Here is a 22,953-nt window from a genome sequence, read left to right as displayed (position 1 = left end):
AGGAAAAATTAGGCTAGGATAGGTCAGGAAAGGCTTAACTGAAGGAAGACATGAAGGATAGACCTGAAATGGAGAGGGAGGCAAGACAGCCTAATGGATGAGAAGGCGAGACTCTTAACAGGATAGCTAAAAGCACACACACACACACACACACACAGAGAGAGAGAGAGAGAGAGAGAGAGAGAGAGAGAGAGAAAGGAAGTTATACCAGGATGGCAGCAGAAGATCAGTTAAAGAAGAGCAGAGGAAATTGGAAGATATGTAAGGAAAGACAAGGAAGGAAAAACGGAGCAAGACCACATGTTACGTTCATTATAGGGATGCCTCTGATCATCTTCAAGGCAAATCTTTTCCATCCTTCCCTCCCACCACCACTGTAATGCTCAGAATGACTTACAGCAGAGACTGCTGCCATTTTATGTAAGGCACAGATTTTTATTAAACAGCTGAATTAGACATAGAGTTTTGATACTCGTGCAAGCACCCACCAAAAACGAATTGGGAATGGGGTCAGTCCACGTGGTGATGGGAAACTGCTAAGTAAGTGGATATTACAACTGGATTATAGCAAACGTTCAGAAGAAATACAACCTATTGTAGGTGTCATTTGATGGGTTACAAAGTGGGCTGTTTAAAATATGGCATCTTTTCTATATTTACTAATCAGAAAAAACAGTACCTTCCAGAAAAGTCGATCTGTAGTCTACGGATTCACTTGAGACCATTTCTGCTGTAGGGCTTACACTCCTTGCACTCACAAGCCTGTCCAAATGAGGAGTGTGCACTCGTCCGTCATAGCGAACAATCTCTCCACCTAATTCTGAACATGTGGGAACACAAGAGAATGTCAGTACCAAGTTCTGAGCAAACTTGCACAATCCTAGAGGTTTCAGTTATTTCACTGCTAGATTGGGTGGAGCAGCTGATGTTCTGTAGGGTATCTCTATTCCTCCATATAGCAAAAGAGAAATATATTTTGACAGTTTGGTGCCAGACATATACAGTCAACTGCCCATTCTGCATATTTTATCAGGGCACAACAGAATATTCTGTTTCCTACTGCTGTGCTGGAGAAGAGAATCCTTTGCAGCAGGAGGGCATTCATACTGGTTTAAAAGTTTTGATGACAACTATGCATGCAGCCACATAAGCCATCATCAAGCACTCTGAACAAACCATGTGTATCTATAACATCCCTTGGCTTAGAAGAGAGTTGTGGGCCATCTATGACTTCCAAGCTCATCAATATTTGATGTAAATGTTGAAGAAAGCCAGCTTTAAAAAATCTAATTAGTTATAACACACTTTTGCTACCCTTGTGACTGGATTCTCTTCTCAGAACACCTATGTAGTGCGTTGTCTTCCTTCCTATCCTTCTTCAAAACCCACCTGCAGAATGCCATTGCTTTAACCTCCCCAACTGTGGTAAAGACTTAGACTCCAAGTAGACATAACCAGATTCACTCACTTTCACCTCTTGCTACCCACCCTTGCTTCTTCCCTGCTTCGTGTCCCCCTGTAGCTTCCTTGGGGCAGGAAACTCTCTATCTGCTAACTGAAATAGCAAATATGAAGAACAACACCACCACCTTTGATTTGCTTTCTCTTTTTTCTCCACAGGAAGAGGCCAAACAGTAACAATAAGAGAATAACTGGTATGCACACGATTCCCGCAATGATTCCTGTGAAGCTCTTCTCGGGCACAATCAATACTTTCCCAATAACCATTGATGAAACTTCTTTCTGCCACTGAAAGATAAAAAAGGCAAAGAACCCATAGCTAGCTTTTAAAACTCCCATCAATAACAGAGCTCAATTTCATTTGGGGGACTGATAAGAGAATATCACTGCCAACATACCCATGCAAGTCACACATGCTAGTCCTATCTCTCATCATTTCCTAACTTTTTTTTTATTCCCAAGGCCAGAGATTGATTGATTTTATTAATTTATATAATGCCTATTGTCACATTAGATGCTGTATTAGAAATAATAGAATAAAACTCCTTCTAACTACAGCACAAGCCAGAAACTGAGAGAGAGATAAAAAAGACAGACTTAGCAGCACAGTGGAGAAGCCCTGACCCGTGAGGGACTAACATCTGGCTCCTTGGGTAGCCTTTTTCAGCTCAGGAGATTCAGCAACAGAGAAAATCTGAGCATTGGCAGATGCTTGTATCACCTTTGCATCTGCCTCTTGAGCTGCAAGCTGTGAGGGACATGAACAGCATTCGAGTGAAGGATGCAAAAATGTTTACTTTAGCAGCCATTTCCAGCAAGAGACTCAGTTGCAGTGAGGCAGTTGGAAGACTGGAAAGTAGCTTAGATACCTCTTTGACAACTTTGGTTATACTCAAAATGCCACTGGCTAGAGCTTCAGTCTGCCTTCCTCCAGAGGACTCCTCAAATCACTTCATAATGGACTATGCTTGAGGTTAAGTGGGAGGGGGTATCTGGAGTGGTGGTGGGAATTTGGTCTATTATTGCTAGCAGGAATCCTAGTTGTTGTCAGGTACACTTTTTATAATACAGTGGTACTTCGGGTTACATATGCTTCAGGTTACATACGCTTCAGGTTACAGACTCCGCTAGCCCCGAAGTAATACCTCGGGTTAAGAACTTTGCTTCAGGATGAGAACAGAAATCGTGCTCCGGTGGCACAGCGGCAGCAGGAGGCCCCATTAGCTAAAGTGGTGCTTCAGGTTACTAACAGTTTCAGGTTAAGAATGGACCTCTGGAACGAATTAAGTACTTAACCCGAGGTACCACTGTACTGGCCTCCCTATATGTACTAATATTTTACTCTGGCTGTGTAAGTAAGCAGTTACCAAGGTTGCATCCCTTTGTTAAAGAATAGCTAATGCGATTTGTGCTTCATCATGAAATCTAGCATCTTTTCAGGAATGTCCTTTAAGTTTCTATCGCACTAATGATTCTGCCTTACCAGTTCTGTTGTTGTCTTTCAGTGAGACGATTGCAACAAGCAGCACTAATCAACCAGGAAATCCAAAGTATTTAGTGTCATATGACAGTATCTCAGTGAGTTGGAATGCACTTGGCAATCCTTCTGTCTTTTTTGGAATCCAGTCCAATTTGGAATGATAGATTTGAAAGTCTCCCTTTTATGCTGGGTGCATAAGCAATTTGCAAATAAGCAGAAAAATAATAAAGTAAACAAACAAAAACTCCTGCCACCTTGCATGCATTATTTCATGCATGTTGGCCCCATTAATTTCCCACATTGAGAAATGCAGCTGGATGTGCACTGTGAATGTGCCAACATCTAATGCCTTCAAATATGATAACTAAATAATTTACAGCGTTTATGTAACAAAGGCATGCATTCTGAAATTTTCAAAAAATATTTTCCAGGGTTATATAGTAAAATATAAGAACATAGATGACTTTTGCAAAGGACACTTCAACTAATAGTTGGCTTTCTTGAGCCTGAGCAATGACAGCATACCTGCATACATGTTACCCCTTCTGTTCCTGAAAATATCACACCAACTCCTCCTTGGTGCAGAAGAGGTGATAGTACCAGAAGACAAAGACATATGTTAACCCCTAGCTCCCAATGTGTAATCTCAGGGGCAAAATATGTGCAAGTCTATGGTTGGATCACCTAACTTTTTTGAATTTAGAGCAGCTGTGTGTTGGCTCCAATGTTGATTAGAGTAGCAGAACTGGAAGGAGAAATGGGAGTTTATTCTTTATTCCCTCCATCATGGCTTTTCCCAGATATAAATAGTCAGAATGGGCTTTCCGCTTTCTAACAACAAATCTATCCATGGGAGATTTGTGAAAATGGAGGACTGAACACAATTCAGAGGGAAACATCAGGATTCTGCAGGAGTGTTGCAACCCCTCCAAACCTCAGTATATTCTTTAATCCAGGCATAGTCAACCTTTTTATACCTACCGCCCAATAATGCATCTTTCTTGATGGTAAAATTTCCTTACCGCCCACCAGTGCTTGATGGAAGGAGGATTCAGCTTGTGCCGTAGAACCTCCTACCACCCACCTAGAATCCTGAAATGCCCACTAATGGGCGGTAGGGACCAGGCTGACAACCCCTGCCTTAATCCCCAGGAACGGCCAGTTTCAGGCTAGAGTTAAGGTTGTCTCATGTTGGCTCAAACTGGCGAGCTGAACAAGCTCAACGCAGCAGGGTAGTGTAATGGGAGTTCTTTCCTCCCTTCATAACAATAAGTCTTCACAGTGGAGCAGACCATGAGAACACCTGATCACTCAACAAGAATGACAACAAAAAGGTAGGGAAGAGGACCTAATTGGAAGGACCCAATTCATACCAAAGGAAGTGGTTAAAAGAAAGCTTTGGCTGCTCTTCCACCAAGTAATTGCAAGTGCTGCTTCCAATGAAATGTTTAAACAACTCAGATGAAGCATGATGTGTAAACACAAGGAACAAATTAGAACTTCAATTGTGCAAATATTATTAGTAGAGAAGTGACATTTCAAACTATACCACGTATGCAATGCTAGGGTAGGTATCTTACCACAATGTCTAGTTCATGGTTGGATTTTAGCAGCTCTTTAGGAACAGTACAGGAAACAGACTGAAACTTCAAAGTAATATTCTCACAGTTCTTGCTTCCAACTTTTAGCACTTCACCTTTAACAGCTTCTGAGTCAATGTTATTACCCTGAAAGAAAAAAAACAGATAAAAAGAATTGGAAACAGAATTACAAAAGGAAAAAAAAAGATAATAGGGAAGCTTTACCAAGCCAGGCTCATTTCCCCTTGCTAAACATTTTCATTAAGGAGATATAATAAAACAAATGACACTGAGTGGTCATTGAAATGCATTGATTCCTTCCTGAGACTTAGAAACACACTGAGTTTCTGAATGGCAATTAGAATGCATTAAATCAAGTATCACTGCTTGCTGACAGTCTGGTTTTAGGGACTGTCTTCAAAATTCCAAAGACCATCTACAAATGGCTAAACAAAAAAGTATCTGCCACTTCTACTCTCAACTGCATACAATTGCAACAAGTTGCTGAATGGCCATAGGAAACCCAGCCAGATGGGTGGCATATAAATAAATTATTATTATTATTATTATTATTATTATTATTATTATTATTACTATTACTATTATTACTATTATTATTATTACTGCTGCAGTTTGGATCCAGGCAAATGGGCTTCAGGTGTTGTAAAACAATCCTAGGAATTCATTGAGATGGCTTGGATAGACTGAACTTTGATGAAATGCCAGGAGCTCCATTGTAAATCACAGATACATACAGGGAGAGCCTTATTTTCTTTCAATCTGGTAATACATAGCAACACTTTGGCACAATCCTGTAAAGGAGTTCAGTAATTTTCCATTTATTACAGCTGCAGAATAAATCCAGACAAATACTCGGGCTTCTTACTGGCAAAGGGAACATACGGGCTGACTCCATGGGGCCTGAGGGGGCCCGAGCCCCCTCAAAAATTCGTTTGGGGGGGCTCTGCCCCCCCAATAATTTAAGAAAATTATTAGTTATATTATGCTTTGTAAAATCACAAAATTATGTTGGTATTTTTTATTTTCCTTGTTTGACGATAGTTACCTTTTAAAATACATTCAGTAATGAGTTAAAACAAAGCCACTCCCGATCTAGAGAGGGGGTGGGGTTGCGGGCTCTCGACCCATCAACAATCTCGCGGGGCTGGCGTCAGGGGCTCGTCCCTTTCGTTCCCCCAGCAGCAGCTGTTTGGAGGTCTTGGCCCCCCCCCAATATTTTTTATAAGTCGGTATGGCCCCCCCCCCAATATTTTTTATAAGTCGGCACCCCTGAAAGGGAATGAACTGGATCCTGAAATACTGTCTGCAGGTTTTAGTGCTTTTGAGTAGATACACATTCCTCATCACAGTTATCGACTTGTCAGTCAACTGGTGCTACGTCTCTAGTGACTGTTTCTGTCCTTTAAGATGCTGTGCAAGTGGCCTTCTGAAGGCCTGATTTTATAACCCCCTTTTGGCTGAGCCAGGCTTTTACCTTCCCCATACCTGGTGGGCGTGGCCTGGCTGAAATGGTTTTGTGGCCCAAATGGGTAGGTCTGAGAGGTCTAAGTAGACCCATGGGTTCTCCATCCCTAGCCTAGACAATGGATGCTTCTCTTTGTCTAACTGGCTAGATGTGCTTTCTTTGATGTCATTCATTGCCTCAAAATGTGAAACTAATATGGATTTTGGAGTTTTAGTTGGCCTAAAAAACATATCTGTGGATTTTGGAGGAGAGAAAATCCCTCCTACTTCCCCTACAAAAATCTCAGACCTAAAATTTGACATGCTTCATCTCCTGTTGTAAAGAGAGTACCCTGTACCTGGCTGCCGCTTTAAATATGCCAGGGGCAGGCAGGGCACAGTCCCCATGTCCTTGCCTCTGAGTGGCCTTGCAGGCGAGGCCAGCCCAGAATGGAAGGCCCAGTGTGGACGGAGGTAGGTGGCATCAGAAGACAATCCCCTCCCCCAGCCACACAGGAAGATGGCAGCCTCCCAGGACTAATCGCAGCCACGCCGTGTGGCAACCCCCCCCCCAAAAAAAAACCAGAGCCCCATGTGAGCAGATATTCTGTGTCTGCTTATCCCAGAAGGAATAAAAGTTATAGCAATTTTTAGATTCCCCGCAAGAGTGAATGGGGAACACAGAGCTTTATTTTCTGCAGAGTAGCTCAGAACCCAAATTGTAAGTTGACAGAAGACAAAACAATTCAGATCAGGGGTTTTTTTAAAGCAGAGGTAGAAGATGAATGTTGGGGTTCTATGTGCAACCTTACGTCAGCCTGGCTTTATCTGAAGTCACAAAGACAGACTTTTAAGATGGGGATTTCTGTCATGGACTTTTTGCAATTCTTTGCTGAAAACCAAAACAACAGTCCAGATAAGTTGTCTAAGAGCTGTGGGATTTTTTTTTTCTTCAAGTGGTGGCGGTGGCATAAAGTACCCTGTTCTTTTTGAGTGAGGTAAAAAGAACCTTTTGGTCTGAATATGTTCACTTGCTGAAAGGAAAATGTGCCACATTAGATTAGTTTTACTGAAAAACCAAGTGATAAAGGCTCCTCTATTCTTCTGACACTAATTAAGAAAACAGATAAAAGAATTTTGGTTTGCTAAGAACTGTTTGTTCACTGAACCAAGTGCTCATTTAATTTCATGCTGTGCTTGCTTAATTACTGGATGACAAAACGTAATTATGAGGCATGTAAACTTGTCTCTGGTTTTTTGTGTGTGTGTATATAAAGCTCAGAATGCTGCCAATTCGGCCTACAGTGACCTTTTGACAGAAGGAACACAAGTTCTCAAAAGCTGGCCTATAGTTTATGAGTGCCTCTCACTTAAAGAGTTTGATTTGTGGGGTAGGATACTGAATAACTATAATAGTTTACCCTATGATGCACTTCTCATTTTAAGTAGGGACTTACCACTGATATTTAAAACATGTACCTAACACTAGTGCAACAGCTTAGTGCAGGATACATACTGTTCACATGTGAACTATATTTGGCCAAAGTGAACTATATTCAGAAGTCTGTAAGGAGTTATTCAGGATTAAGTGCTGAAATTGCTTACAACTACAAAATTGCTGACAAAGGCACAAACATGGGTAAGGCTTGACATTACTCCTTAACCAGGTTTACTTTTGTTGCCAACTAAATCAGTGAGTTGGAGGAAAGCAAACACAAACGAGGATCGGTTTTAGTTATCACATGTCAAATTTTCAGTGAAATCTACCAGGCTTCATTTATCCAATTGCCCAACATGGTCTGAATTTGTTCATTTCTGCCTCAGTGTCCTGCTCACAATTACTAGTGGTTCTGCCCAGTGCTAAAGTCTGCTTCCTGGGATGTAAAACTGTTTAGCAACCTTTTTAAAGAAATGTTTTGGGTTTTTTTAAAAAAAGAAAAGGCAACCGGTCCTTATAACTGACAGCAGAGTTCTAGACCTGACCCAGTCTTGCTTTAAAGATGTATTGCTACTCAACAACACCAGTTCTTGGTCAAGCACTTGTAAAAATATAACCAAATTCCTTACTGTTTTACAGGCATATGAATGTCTGTTAACAGAAACCAGTGCTTTTCTTCTAGAAAAAGGGTGCCAACACTCACTATGAAGTTATTACTTAAGTGCCACACTTTAAACCAGTAGTTTTCTTCTAGAAAAAATATGGTGCTGGTATTGACAGAAACTAAATATACATGAAGCACCGACAAAAACTAAAGATACATGAAAACCTAAATTTAACCCAAGCTTTTCACATCTTGTCCCATCTGTATGCCAGTCAAAATTATGTCCACATTGTTGTTTGCTTCAGATCCCCATTGGTTCCAGACAAGTTTCCCAGAATTCTTTGGGGCGACGTGGGCATGCTCATTTACCACATTTAAAACCAAATAGCCCTTACCTTAATCACTATATTTTGGTTTCCCTTGGAAATCACCACTGGTTTTGAGGGAATGGTAAAGACCGGGTCATTCACATAATCAAAATTAAATGCAGGTGAGATGACTCCATCAAAAATGAATAATACTTTTGTCACAAAAGGTGGTGTCAGGTTATAGGATCTTAGCATTGGAGTTGTGCAGCAGATCATTTCAGCATTAGAACGATGATTACATTCCTAAAATAATAAGGGGGGAAAGAGGTATTAGATGCTTACATGCCTAAAATAAGAAAAGGAAACCAAACAAGTAGACACAACATTTTATATGACTTCGACTTTTGTTGATTTCTGCTTTCCGAGAATTGTCCCAATTATAGCTTGCATATTCTTTTAACATAGCAGCAATATAAGTTTTCCATTATAAAACTTCACACTCACTTAAAAAAATTGTAAAGTTAATTCTAATCATGGACATACTTTGTAACACTCACCAAGTGATGTTACATAAACTGGGCTTAAACAAATTATATTAGGGGCATCTCTCTCTCTCTCTCTCTGTGTGTGTGTGTGTGTGAAAGTCTATGGATGTGTGTCTTGGACGCTCAGCGTTGTCTTCTACTTTTATGTCCAGCTACAGTGTCCAACACTCCTACCATCTTGGGAAATGGTTCTTATGTTGAAAACTCTGGGAAGTTGTAAATTCTGGTCTTATTTCCACTAGTACAGGTTTCTTCATGCACCAAGGGATAGATGCTTAAATGAGATCCAACACATTAACACAAAGCCATGTGCCCACTTTCTAAACCTGTTGATTTCCACATTTGTTTCAATGGGGGGGGGGAAATATAGGTCTCTATTTCAAGATCTGACAGCTCCATAGAAGCAAACAGCACAACCTGCACCTGCAAAGAAGTACACCCATAAGAAATTGCTCAAATGGCCAAGTCTGCAAGGTAAGGAGGAGTACTTTTCTACTTAAAACACATGGGCATGGCAAAGAAGCAGAAGCAGAAGCAGAAGCAGAAGCAGAAGCAGAAGCAGAAGCAGAAGCAGAAAGGGGAAGAAGAGGATTTTAGTTTCGTTTTACCCAAACGTAGCTATATATTTTTTCTGTGACCAACTGTAAAGGAGATGAATTTATTTGACCCTACCTACATCACGCTATATTCTATATCACCAGACTCTGAATATAATTGTACATTGCATTAATTAACATTATTTTTAATATATTAGTGGCCATGTGGTGATTTTAGCCTATAAATTTTATTGTTTAAAGTCTTAATCTGTATATTAAGGTATTTCTATAGCTCTGTTTAGAGTAGGTAATGTTTTGATAATATAAATGTTTTAAGCTTTTTGTATTAATCCAGAATATTTCCTTTTAACTATTGAATGATTCTGTGTACATTGCGGCAGCCTTTGACTATGTGCAATAAAACTGACTGACTGACTGATTTATTGACAGTTAAAGTGGTTGTCTTTGTACTGCAATGCTGGATCACAAGCACATACACACGCAAGTTGTTTATGTATGATAAATGGTAGGGAACCGAGACGATAGTCAAGAGTTGACAGTCAAGTGTCATATGTATATTTCTCCCCCCCACCCCAATCTAATTGGGGAAATGAGCCTATAACCAATTTGCACAAATGCAAAGCATGCATACAAAAATAGAATGCACATTGCAGTAGCTCTGTCAGACTCTGTTGCCAGCTTAGAAATTCTGGTGTGCTTTCTGGCTGACTCAGGGCCAAACTACATACTGTGCTGGGATAACCACAATTGATCAATCTTTCTTTATTAAATGCAGCTGCAGGAGTTGTGGGCAGTGGTGTATTAAGTTATTGGGATGAAGTAGTAGCATGGAGGGGTGGAGGGGTTTAGCTCCTTCTGCAGTCTAAAGCACACAAACACATCTAGCTGCTATTTGATCTGCTGAAGGAAATACAAGTGCCTGTGTCCCCCCTCCCCAATGGAGAAAATAGCAGTTTGCACATATGTCAGTTTGTGACTGAGAGATCTGCATTAAGAAAACAGTATGGGAGGAAAGGGGTTAAATGCCTGCAGCTTCTGTCCAATCAGATTAGCAGCCACTCCCTAATGTTGCATTTATTTAAAAAGAAGAAGTCAAGAGATCAGACCAAGATCTTCCAGAATAACACACAGTTTATCTTATAGAACTCTAAACCTCTGCCATTTTATCTAAACTCATGTGTACAAAAAGCATTTCTAGAATTAATCTGAGGCTGTTAGTTTGTATGCCCATGGAAAATTCTGGCCCAGTTGCATCATTTTTCAGGTGAAAGCACAGCACAAATAGTCCATGGCTGAGGACTGTGGTCTTTCATTCAGTTGAAGGCTGGAGCGGAAAGAAAAATAGCCCAGCAATGGAATTTGGTTAAGACAATGGAAGAAACATTCCAGACTACTGCCAAAAATGCTATGGGCATCTCAAACTCAAAACTGGCAGCAGCTGGGAATGTTTTCTTCCCCACTGTCCTACCTAAAGTATTGCAAATCATACATTTGAGGCGCCAGGCTTTGGGAAGGAGGTGTGAGGGCTCTGAGTTGCTGCAGGAACCCTCACACCTTCTTCTCAAAACCCAGCATCTCTGAGAGGTCCAGTGTTGTCCTTAGGTCAGGTCTACATGGGCAGCAGAACAAGGTAATATAAAGGACAGTACTGCTTAGCCTGCAGGTGGGAGTCATCACTTTTTAATGTTATCCAGAAAAATCCTAGCTTAGCCAGCTTTGTAAATATAAGCTTAAGTCCATAAAAGTTACTAGCCTGCAATTCTTCTTACTCCCACTGCAGGCTGGCAGAAGAGGAACAAACACCTCTGTCCTTCTAGCAGCAGTTGACTGCATTTCTATGCTGGGCACAGAGTAGGAACAGAGTACTCTGGTCCTCCTTTGCCAGCCAGTTCTCTCAGATGCATTGAATTCCATGCACTTGCAAGAATTCCTTCTTGCTTATGGCTACCAGGCTAGTGCCGAAATATAAGGTTTAGCTCAGTCATCTGTTTGCTGTGCTGGTTTTCTATCTGAAAGCCATTTTAAAAAAAACCATAATAGAACATTCGTTCATTAATTTATTAAAAATTAAGTTACTTTCCCCAAGCTGCAGAATGCAGGTAATTCCCCCACTCAATTCTGTGGCATGTGTGGACCAAGCCTTATTAACAAGAAAACATATATTGTTCCATAATCCCACACAGTTCTTTTATGATGAGCTATATGCATGCCTCAAGGGAGCACATGCAGATTGCAGGCACTAGGTGCAATCTGGGTACCAACTGAAGTTAAAGGTGCTTAAATTAAAGGCTTGTGTTGGCAATCATAAACATAGGGTGTAAACCCTATTGAAACAGTGGGACTGACTTCTGAGTAGGCATGCATAGGAGTGTGCATGTAAATATGTTGCATTCCGTTTACATTAAATAGAATGAAATACAGTGGTACCTCGGGTTACATACACTTCAGGTTACATACGCTTCAGGTTACAGACTCCGCTAACTCAGAAATAGTGCTTAAGAACTTTGCTTCAGGATGAGAACAGAAATTGTGCTCCGGCGGCGCGGAAGCAGCAGGAGTCCCCATTAGTTAAAGTGGTGCTTCAGGTTAAGAACAGTTTCAGGTTAAGTACGGACCTCCGGAACAAATTAAGTACTTAACCCGAGGCACCACTGTAATACTAGCAAGTCATAGATTAAGCATGTAACTATATTCATTTTTGCTGCAATGGCCTCAGACAATTATATCCCTTTTCATTAATAACTACTTTAAAAGATACCTATATTCCTATTTTTTATATGTAGGTGATTATACACAGAAGCATTTGTATACATCAGAACAGATCCTGGTAATCATACTGATTTCATTAACGTAAATTCATTGCACATCTAATCTACTTCAGAGTACCAATGTCTTTTAAATTAATAACAGTGACACATAACCTAGTTTGTGGGCATCTATTAGAATAGGGTCTATAGCTCTTTACTTTATCAGGCCAGTCTCAAAAAAAGGATGCTTTCAGAGAACGATAAAAAATAAATAAATCTAATAATACTCTTTAGTGGTGATGCAATGTGACTGATTGGGAAGGTCAAGAGAAATTGCATTTGTTGTGCCCTTATTGCTAGGTAATTTGACATGACATTCTTACTCTGAAATTGATTTTAGAAATTGAAAAATGTGATGCTTTTCATGAAATACTGCATTGATAATCTGTGATAAAAAAAAATCCAAATCCATCTGATCAAGACTAAATTAACATACCACCTATTTTATCTGGCTTTTAAAAGACGTTCTCCTTGAACGTTTCCACTGTATTTCAGGCAGTATTTATTCTTTGTTGTAATATATATATATATATATATATATATATATATATATATATATGTAAGTAAGTATTTGCAAAAGGTTGGGTACTACTGAAATATGTATAGCATTTAAGTGAGCTGCAGGAAAAAAGGAAACCTTCAAAAATTCACATGGCTTACAATATGAAGGCCTATGTATTCTTGCCTCAACCCTAATTGTGACCTATGAGGCAATGAAAGCAAGCCATGGCCGATAAAACCTGAACTCCAGTATCTAACTTGATTTTTAAGAAACCTGCGCAACAACAGGATAAATGTGGAAGAAGATCTGTGTGCTTTAGGGTAGCTGGTAGCTGACCCAGATAAAAGCAAGGGGTAAAAAGGTGGCATGTTATAGCATCTCAACCGCCATGGCAGCTCAGAGGATAAATGGCCTTTCACAGAGAATCTAAAGCATGGATGCCTAACAATGTGAATGGGAAGATTTAGGTGATCAATAACAGACTTGGAAAAGGTAGACGGAAATAAAAAGGAATAGTGTTTGGCCTAGACAGATGCATCCAACTGCTAAGATGTCTAAGCTAAGATCTGTCATGTGACCCTGAGCATTCCAGTTTCACCAGAAATGAAAGAGTGAAGGAAATGACAGTGACGACAAGTGGACGTCTAATGCAGAAAAGGGGTGCTGGTGGTTGCACACACTGAAAGGGCTCTTTCGGATGTTAATGATCCTGCCTTGTTAAAACATAGTTTGGGAAACTAGGAACAGGTGTCAGGCTAACACGAACACCAACTTCACACATGTATTTCCACACATGCAGGCTTCAATTTCCCAATACTATATACACACTTCTCCGTGACAATGGCACTTCTCCAACAAGAATAAAATGCAGCCTACATGACAAAGAATTTTTCTACATGCTTGGCTGGTCTTAATATATTTTGTGGTATTTGAAAGCTCAGCTGGCATATAGGCCTGCACTGTGATGCCTGTTTGCCCAAGTACACCATCAAACCCTTTTAGAGACTTTAAAGAAAGCTAAGCCTCCCAATGCTGCTGTCATCTTTAATGCAAAAGGCTGCATCGTTCTGTCAGTTAATCAGAAACTAGAAGATATATAGATATGCAGAATAAAAATCAACATCTCAAACAATTCAAATTTTTAAATGCATCTTCAGCTACCTGAAGATAAGTCCCAATGAACGCAGTATAACTTACTTCTGCGTAAATTTGCACAGGATCGTGCTGCATGCTCTGTTTGAAGGTATGTGCATATTAATCTAAAGTTAGCACTTATGCTACGCAGGGGTCAGCAACCTTTTTCAGCCGTGGGCCGGTCCACTGTCCCTCAGACCATGTGGTGGGCCGGACTATTTTTTTTGAGGGGGGGGGGAATGAATGAATTCCTATGCCCCACAAATAACCCAGAGATTCATTTTAAATAAAAGGGCACATTCTACTCATGTAAAAACACGCTGATTCCCAGACCGACCATGGGCTGGACTGAGAAGGCGATTGGGCCGCATCCGGCCCACGGGTCTTCGGTTGCCTACCCCTGTGCTACAGACTTACCACAGTAAAGTTCTTGCCAAGCTTAGGGACGGTTACCACCATCTTTGGAGCGTGTGCTGAATTCAGATTGATCCCCTGAGCTGTAATTGTGCTTCCACCACTGATAAAAAGAAATTGAAACAATAATCATATAAACAAATACCAATTCAAAATGCACACCAGTATTTTCATTTTCTTAAATATCAATATGTTATGTAGACTCAACAGATCAAAAATGGCCTTGTGAAAGAAATGAACACGAAATCATAAACTGCAACCCTACCTATATAGAGCAGTCCCCTTTACTCCCTACAGTGGCCTTTGATTCCCACTTCAACCACTGCATAAGGTTGATTTGATTTCCCCCACCTTGTTCCTGATGTAGATCTTCACTGACCCCATTTTTCCTGGCTAGGTAAGGCATTATTCTGTGGTTCACTTCAAGTGAAAAATGTTTTGGCTCTCATATATGTTTGTGTGAGTGTGAGAGAGACGCCTCATTCGGACATAATGCTAAGCTATAGTTAGTGTTATGAGACTGAGCTTACGCAGGGCTTAGGCTCACACACTTCCTCTTACTCTCCAGCTTGGTCATGAGATGTTCGAAAACATTCACTTTTCTTTTAGATTAACTACATCTTACTGTGTTGTGCAAACCTGGACAGGCTGTGGTTATCTCAGCTAGGGTTAGATGAAGCAAGTCAACTTCAACCCGTAGTTTATGAAGCTGACCTCTTTTCTACTAACCATAGCTCAGGTTAACCACAGTCTAGGATTCAGATGATATGCTAAACTACAGTTTATCTAAAACTGAAGTAGAAGCTCTGTATTTCCTCTTCATGGCTACACCAAAGGAGAAGGGGCATGTGAGGGGGAGTACAACTTCAAAAGGCTAATTCACATAGCACTAAAGCACTAGTTAGCATAATAGCCATATGCAGCCAATATGTGTGAACGGAGACTGTAACAGCATGATGGGCTTAGGGTTTCTAAATTGTCAATAAAACCCCTTTCATTTTTGGGGAACGTAGTGGTATCCAAATATATAAAACTGCTTGGCATATTACCTAGGAATAAAAATGCACATCCATTTGGGAGATTTGGTAAGCTGTGCTACTTTTTGCTCATTCATTCCTATGAATATATTTATAGGAAATTTCACTCACCTAAGAAAGGATTTGGCAGGATAAATTTTAGAAACAGTAGGGTTTTCTCTGTATGTAAAATGACCTGCTGAACGAACCGCTGAATCGATTTTCATTCTGACATGACACTCTGACACTTCTCTTTCTGGAGCCGTGTAGCACTCTATGGTATTATCAGAAACTCTGCACAAGAAGAATGCACAGGGGAAAATATTTGCTATAATCGCTATTGGAAAATACATTCTGCATATTTTCTAAACCTAGCCAAGTCCCACTTAAGAATAAGTTCATTGAAATTAATGGGCATAAGTTAGTCATTAAATTACATAACATTGGCTACAACCCCCTAACTTGATATCCTAGTTCTGAAATTAAGCCACCACTTCCCAGTTTGGATGACACTGTGGCTTAAACTCTGAAACTTTTTGCAGTTTGGCACATCCATTACACAATGCCAGTTCCCAAACAGAAATCAAAATGAAGAAGCAAACAGAAGGAAAGGGGAAGAAAGTGGAACTTCGGGGTTAGCGCCATCGTCTAATGGCGGATTCCCTCCGAGCTCCGGAGGGAATCGGCTCAATAGGAGACGGGTCCTGCCGCCGCGGCGACGCGGGGACCCTCAGAAACCACAGGCACTGAAGCCTGTGGACCTGGTGACTCGGCGGGCACCATTTGCACCCTCCCCGACCCGAGAAGGAGCCTTTTTAAAGGCTTCGGAACGGGGGACGGGGAGAGGCGTGGTGCTGAGAGTCGACTGCTACTCCTACTGAGTGAAGCTGCATGCCATGGTCGGAGAGCGCTGACTTCTTCTTTTGAACATTTGGACCAAAAGTAAAAGCCCGTAATACGGAAATCGGATTTATAAAAGAAAAATTTTTGTTTGAATTCAGCACGATCGGAGAAGGCGCAAAGAGGAAGTCCGTCTCCCCGCCTTGTAAACAATTTGAAGCAAGGACTAAATAACTAAGGTCGAGAGAACATCTCCTTTTTATTGGATAAAGTTATTAATTGCACGATTCGATAGTATAAGTAATCTTGCTGGAGGATAAGAGTTAATTTTGAGAGCTGAAGTGCCACCCCCCCGGGACCCGGGAGTGATCCATGAGAGAGAGCCTGTTGAGGAGACATAGAAGATTTTGACAGCTGTCAAACTAGCTGTCAAAGTTGGAAAAAAATAGAGAACTTTGTTTCTGTTGTCTTTGCTGGTTATATGCGTTACAATATAGTTATAAATTGTTGGAAACAAAGAAGAACTGAAACAAGTTAACTTGACTTTTGGGCTGGAAGTGGAAGGAATACTAAATAACCAGAATCCCTCTAGAGGGGGTTCAGGGACATTACAAGAATGGCTACAGGTGGAAAAATACAGGCTGAGCTGGACAAGGCTTTTTTTCTCTTGGGAAAGTTGCAAGAGCAAAGTGATGTTTTGGCTACAAGTGTCACAACTTTGAAGTCAACAGTAAATAAACTTACTGGGTTGGATAAGGACTTGATTCAAAAAGTCCAGGCAGCTGAACAAGAAAAGAAATCTGAGAAATTTGAGGAAGTGGAGAAAGAGATATATGCTGATCAGGAGGAGCAGGAAGGAGGGGCTGTAATGCTGCAGATGGCAAAGGAGAGCCAGAGGCCTGTCAAGATGGATACAAAGGAAAATAAGGACTGGATGATGAAAATTTGGTTTGAATTGAAGAATGAGGAAAGGAAAGATCTCCTTTTGTGGAGATCTGAAGATCTATGGATTATAAATTTGATCAAGGTGGAAGTTGGAGCTTTTGGGACATTTGGACTTAAAAGGATTAAGAAACAATATCTGAGCTCCACTTTTAAATATGGAGGTCTGGCTGGAAGAAATATGGACATTATTGGGACAGAGCTCCTCCGAGATTTGGTGTTTAATACAAAGGACTATCAAAAAAACCGGCAGAGAGGAATTGAGAGAGATTTAAGAGCCTCGGACGTGAGGTCTCCAGGCTGATAGCAGATGGACTGATGGACATTGGTTTGGGGATCGAAACCGGGAAAGGGAGGGTGGGGTTTGGGAATCCAAAGGGTGTATAAATATATTCTGATTCTTTTTATTTTTGTTTTGTTATTAGTATAAAAATGGGGAATTCGTGGAAGGGAAATTGGGTCGACCTTAGAAAAAGGTTTTAAGTATAAAGACTGATGTATATAAGTTAAAATTTCATATATGAAATGAATTAAATATAATAATGAATTAAGGTTAAAAATTGGGGATAAGAACTTGTTGAACTAACATTTGGAAATGGAATACAAGAAGGGGAGGCGAGGGGAAGTCGCGGAAATAGGTTATTGAAAATAAGGATTGTAAACGTTGAGTGTTTTTAATTCCGTTTTTTTCTTTTTTTCTTTTTTATCTTTTCTGGAAAATTTTAATAAATATCTTTTTAAAAAAAGAAAGAAAGTGGAACAGGAAGGCTACATTAGCACACTTAGTATGAACTGCATCCCTCCATGTGTAAATATAGTTCCAACATTCCATGAGACTCTACCAACATTCTCTGGAATCATACTCTAGCCCATGGGTAGGCAAATTAAGGCCTGGGGGCTAGATCTGGCCCAACCGCCTTCTAAATCCGCCCCGTGGATGGTCCAGGAATCAGCGTGTTTTTACATGAGTAGAATGTGCCCTTTTATTTAAAATGCATCTCTGGGTTATTTGTGGGGCACAGGAATTCATTCATTCCTCCCCCAATATAGTCCGCCCCCCCCCACAAGGTCTGAGGGACAGTGGACCGGCCCCCTGCTGAAAAAGTTTGCTGACCCCTGCTCTAGCCTGACTTAAAAATGGAACTGGGGGAAGGTGGTACCCAGAGCATCTTCAGGAAACAAAGTAAGCAGGCTTCAATTTGGGACACAACTATGAGGAGGCAAAACTCATCCCTCACCCCTGACACTAGGTTCACCAAGCACAGGTAGCCCCCTCCCGCATATTCCTATGTGCACCTTCCACACAAATGCATGGCTGTTTTTCCACTCTTGCTGGAAAATAATGTCAGGTGCCATAGACATCTGGCCGGCCACTGTGAGAACAGAATGCAAAACTAGGTGGGCTTGATGCAGCAAGACTCGTATTGTGTTCTTAATAAAAAATGCACTTGGGAGAGAACACTAGAGTGAGGGAAAGATGTTTCCACCAACATAAACAGTGTGTGAGGCTAGACATCCATTGGCCAAAAAAGTAAGGAAAACGGGGAGAGATAAACAGAAATGCACTTTTGGGGGGCTCTGCAATACACAGACCTCTCTTACACACTGCAGGCCCACAGACTGTCTATACTGCACTAATTAACTTCCTGTTGAGAAAATAATAATGCACTGTTTTCTTCTTGGATATACAGACAAGTAATTCAGTAAATAAAGTTTGAAATTTCTGATTCTTTCTATCTTAATGCTTCCGAGTTCTGATATCAGTTTATATTACTGCTTTTGATTTATACGTTTTATGTTTTTTCATGTACCACCCTGGTCACTTTGGGTTGAAGGGCGGAACATAAATCTAATGGAACTGTACTAATAAAATAACAACAGCCTGTACATTAACAACACTGAAAACATGGTTTCACGTTATACCTTGTCAATCTGCATTGTTTACTACCAACATAAATCTCTCGAGAGTTCCCACTGCTTAGGTATTCCCCAGTTAAAGTCAACAGTGTTCCACCAAATCTTGGACCATAGGTGGGTGAGATGCTTCTTATTATGGGATCCTGTCAAGTGAAAAGAATGCAGCTTGTTAATTTAAAAAAAAAAGCAAAATTAAGAATCATGTTAAAAGAAAACATGTATAATGACGTCATCATATTTAATAATAAATAAGTTTTTTAACGGTTAACATAGGGTGGGGAACCAGAGGTCCAGGGGCCAAATGTCCCTCCAGGACTGGACCTCGAGACCCTCCCTAGGCCATACCCTACCTCAGCAACCCCCTCACCAATCCTGCTCTGCACCATACTCTAGTGCTTTTGTCTAGCTGGGATGTAAACAGTGTTAGGGCTTTCTTCTTACCAGGAGGCAGGTTAGCAACATGAGTGTTAGGAGTGTATGCATAGAAATCTCTTGTCTTCTTCATGGCCTTGCTAAGCAAAGGTACACATCACATCCATGCCCCCTGGAAGGTTTCTCACAAGAGAATGCAGTTCTCAAGCAAAAAAATGTTTCTTGCCTTTGCTTTTAACACTTACCACGTAAGAGAAGGTATTGAAAGTGGCATTAGCTTGTCCATTTGAAACGACGCTTGATACATTAAATCGTGCATTCGTTACATCGCCAAGTGTGCACTCCAACCTTCAACAACAAAGCAAAGACATTCTTTCTATTTATGTTATAAATATAAAAGAATCACCCAAACTTAAAATAATAATCTTCGTTTTTTAAAGTTTTTATAGCTTTCACTGATGCATAATTTTAACTTACTATTTTATTAAATTAGTAATTATAGATAGCCCTGAAGCTGTAGATATTTTGTGATGCACCTCTGACTTAGTGTGTGGAAGGGGAGAGAGATGAGAACACATTCCAGCTTCTATGTAAACACACTTTTTAATATATATATTTTGTTCCAAACAGTGGGTGAAAGATCAACAAAACTTGTCTCTTACAAGAGCTCTGCCCTAACAGATAAGAAAAACTTCCTTGGGTGTTCCCAAGAGTATCACAAAAAGTACATGTTAGGACAGCTTTATCAGAGATTTATCTAAAGGAATGATATGATGAGGCTTGTATGAGCCACTCAAAGAAAACAAGTCCTTTAATGACATCATCCCTACAGCTATGCCAGAACACAACCCCAAAAGGTAAAATGTTAAAGATGTAAATTCAGAAGTAGCTGTTAATAGTCACCCTCTGTGATCCTAAAGTACTAATCGGAACCAATTGTAAGAATTGACAGGAACCAAACAGAACTAGTTTGGGACCTGTACTATATATTTGTGCTGGGTTTCTTCCAATGGTACCACAGTAATGTTTTTAACCGCCAGATTTAACTGTCTATGCTGTAGCAGCGACATCTCTTCCCAAGAGGAGATGCATGGGTTCTGCTGTTGAGGACTCCGTAGTCCAAGGTGGTCCAACTCGCAGACCTTTTTTTGGAAGCGCTCAGAAGTCACCCAGAAGAAAAGCAGCTGTGAGTCTTTCCAAACAACCAACAAGTCTTTCCAAACAACCAAATGCTACCGCTGCCGTTGCCCCCTTGGAGAGCCAGGGTATGGAGCAACTCTCACTGCTATGCAGGGGTAAAGGTAAAGGTAAAGGTAAAGGGACCCCTGACCATTAGGTCCAGTCGTGGCCGACTCTGGGGTTGCAGCACTCATCTCGCTTTATGGGCCGAGGGAGCCAGGGTACAGCTTCTGGGTCATGTGGCCAGCATGACTAAGCCGCTTCTGGCGAACCAGAGCAGCGCACGGAAATGCTGTTTACCTTCCCGCCGGAGTGGCACCTGTTTATCTACTTGCACTTTGACGTGTGCTTTTGAACAGCTAGGTTGACAGGAGCAGGGACTGAGCAACAGGAGCTCACCCAGTTGCGGGGATTCAAACCGCCAACCTTCTGATCGGCAAGTCCTAGGCTCTGTGGTTTAACCCACAGCGCCACCCGTGTCCCTCTAGTACCCCTACTATGCAGGGGTACTAGAGACCAAATTGCTAAGGTCTATGGAGCATGACATTTCCCCTCTTTATGGCCCAGCACTGTACTACAACCAGAGTTTCTTGGTGGTTTTCATCCTCAAAGGACGGCTTGTGTAAGCGGAAGTGAGAGATGTGAGCTGCAAATCAAGGTTTGTGGCAGCCAGCGCCCATCCTCCACTGAGACTGCCTTTGGTCTGAGAGGTTGGACTGCCATGTTGTAGACACGGTCAACATTTCTTACCTCCACATTCTAGATATATTGGTGTTTCCACCCATATTGGTACACCAGATCAATGAATGAGGCTGGTGCAGAGCCAGTCCACAAGGCTAGCTAATTGGCTGGGAATCTACACTTGGCAGGGTATGTTATTAACAGACCTTTAAATCTTTTTTGCATCCCTACTGAGATAAAAAAGGGCATTCATATGAAATAGGCAGTTCATGCTATACAGAACTAGGTTAACAGACAACAAACACATGTAAATAATAATAAATAAAATAAAGTGCTACTGAGAACTATTGACAGAGTAAGCGCTATGAGCTGGTGTTTGGACCATTTTCCAGTGACACCGTTTGCCACCCAGCAAGATTTACTACTGAATATGACACTTCAGTGACAGACGGCCAAAGAATGCATGGCACAAGTTATTTGGTGGCGTCTTCCATCGCCCATGTGCCTTGTGATACTTGCTTATAAAGACAGTGTTGATCTCTTACTTGTTTTTGTCACTAGCTTTGACATCCAGAATGCACTGCTGTCCCCCAATAAGAACCGACATTTTCTTAAGATTCAACTTGTTGTTTTTGCTGAACCCAAAGTCCCACCCACACAGGGTCAGTCTTGTTACACCATCAAAAGCTGCGCTGTTTGGAAGAATCTGAAAAGGAAAAAAAATAGTAACACACTTAGGATTTCTGATGGGCTTTGAAGGTGTTTTTCATAGGGGAAAATAATGGGAGAAAATAATTTCTTCTGCTGGAGAGTACCCTACCCTTTATCTTAATTGTTCCTCACCTTTCATTCATCACAGTATGAGCATTCTCAGACAGTAGCAATAAATAACCCAGCCACTGCTCGAAAGCTCTGAATTATTATGTTTAGGGGCACTGAACAAGCTCTGCATTGTAATAGTCTTTTTAATACCCCTTTAGCTTGTCTTTTATGTCTTTCTTGTGGTATGTAGAAGAATACAAAGCACTTATTTTATTAGAAGTAAGATAGTGAATAAAAGAATATCAGTAACTTATTTCACCAACGTGATGAAAAGGCAAGAATTCGTGGAGATGATAGCTTCAAAGACATCTAAATCAAACATTGCCTTGGGAGCCACAGAATTAGCAGGGTTGCTACAATGCTTTGGCTGAATTGATATCATTTTGGTTACTTCTACATTTTCAAGTTAAAAATAAACTACCTTGCAGCAACGTAGTGACAATCCAAAAAGGAAGTGCTCCCCCCCCCACAACCTTCTATATATTGTAAATTGTGTTGTAAATATAACAATGGTGGGAAAAATATATGAATACTATGGAAGTTGTTCAAATTTCAGCAAGGCACTGTCAATAAAATCTGACAATGCTTTTAAGGCATATATAGACTTTATTTAACAATAGCATCTGAGTTTGCAAACATTCAAGCCCCCAGGCTAGAGAACAAAAGAATTAACTTATGCTTGTGATGGAACTACTAAAGTGACTTTGGCTTAATATTTTATAGTGAGAGTTATTTTATTCCTAAGAAGCAGCACAATTCTGTCTTTCATCATGAATCCTGCTTCTTCATGTTGCATCTGAAAAGGACATTTCTAGTAAAATACTCAGGTTACTGTATCCTTTGAACATCCAAAAGGAACTGGCACATTTCATTTAAACTTTATTGACTTG

The 22,953-nt window shown here is 40.7% G+C and overlaps 1 protein-coding gene across 2 annotated transcripts in view; it reads right to left on the bottom strand.

The window, feature by feature from the left end:
- MET (MET proto-oncogene, receptor tyrosine kinase) overlaps positions 1–22,953 on the bottom strand; it is a 106,929-nt gene that overhangs the window by 16,489 nt on the left and 67,487 nt on the right. For both annotated transcript variants that reach the window (XM_081877811.1, XM_081877810.1), the window contains exons 6-14: positions 21,787–21,947; positions 19,627–19,729; positions 19,016–19,152; positions 15,443–15,604; positions 14,298–14,397; positions 8,423–8,638; positions 4,522–4,668; positions 1,590–1,749; positions 680–820 (exon numbers count right to left, since the gene is read on the bottom strand). In XM_081877811.1, coding sequence (XP_081733937.1) covers positions 680–820; positions 1,590–1,749; positions 4,522–4,668; positions 8,423–8,638; positions 14,298–14,397; positions 15,443–15,604; positions 19,016–19,152; positions 19,627–19,729; positions 21,787–21,947 — 1,327 coding nt within the window. The remainder of the gene's footprint in view (positions 1–679; positions 821–1,589; positions 1,750–4,521; positions 4,669–8,422; positions 8,639–14,297; positions 14,398–15,442; positions 15,605–19,015; positions 19,153–19,626; positions 19,730–21,786; positions 21,948–22,953) is intronic.

Source organism: Podarcis erhardii (assembly GCF_964252035.2).
Source record: "Podarcis erhardii genome assembly, chromosome: 10".
Lineage (NCBI taxonomy): Eukaryota > Metazoa > Chordata > Lepidosauria > Squamata > Lacertidae > Podarcis > Podarcis erhardii.
Note: the sequence above shows the minus strand (reverse complement) of the source record. Positions and strands in the feature narration are given on the sequence as shown.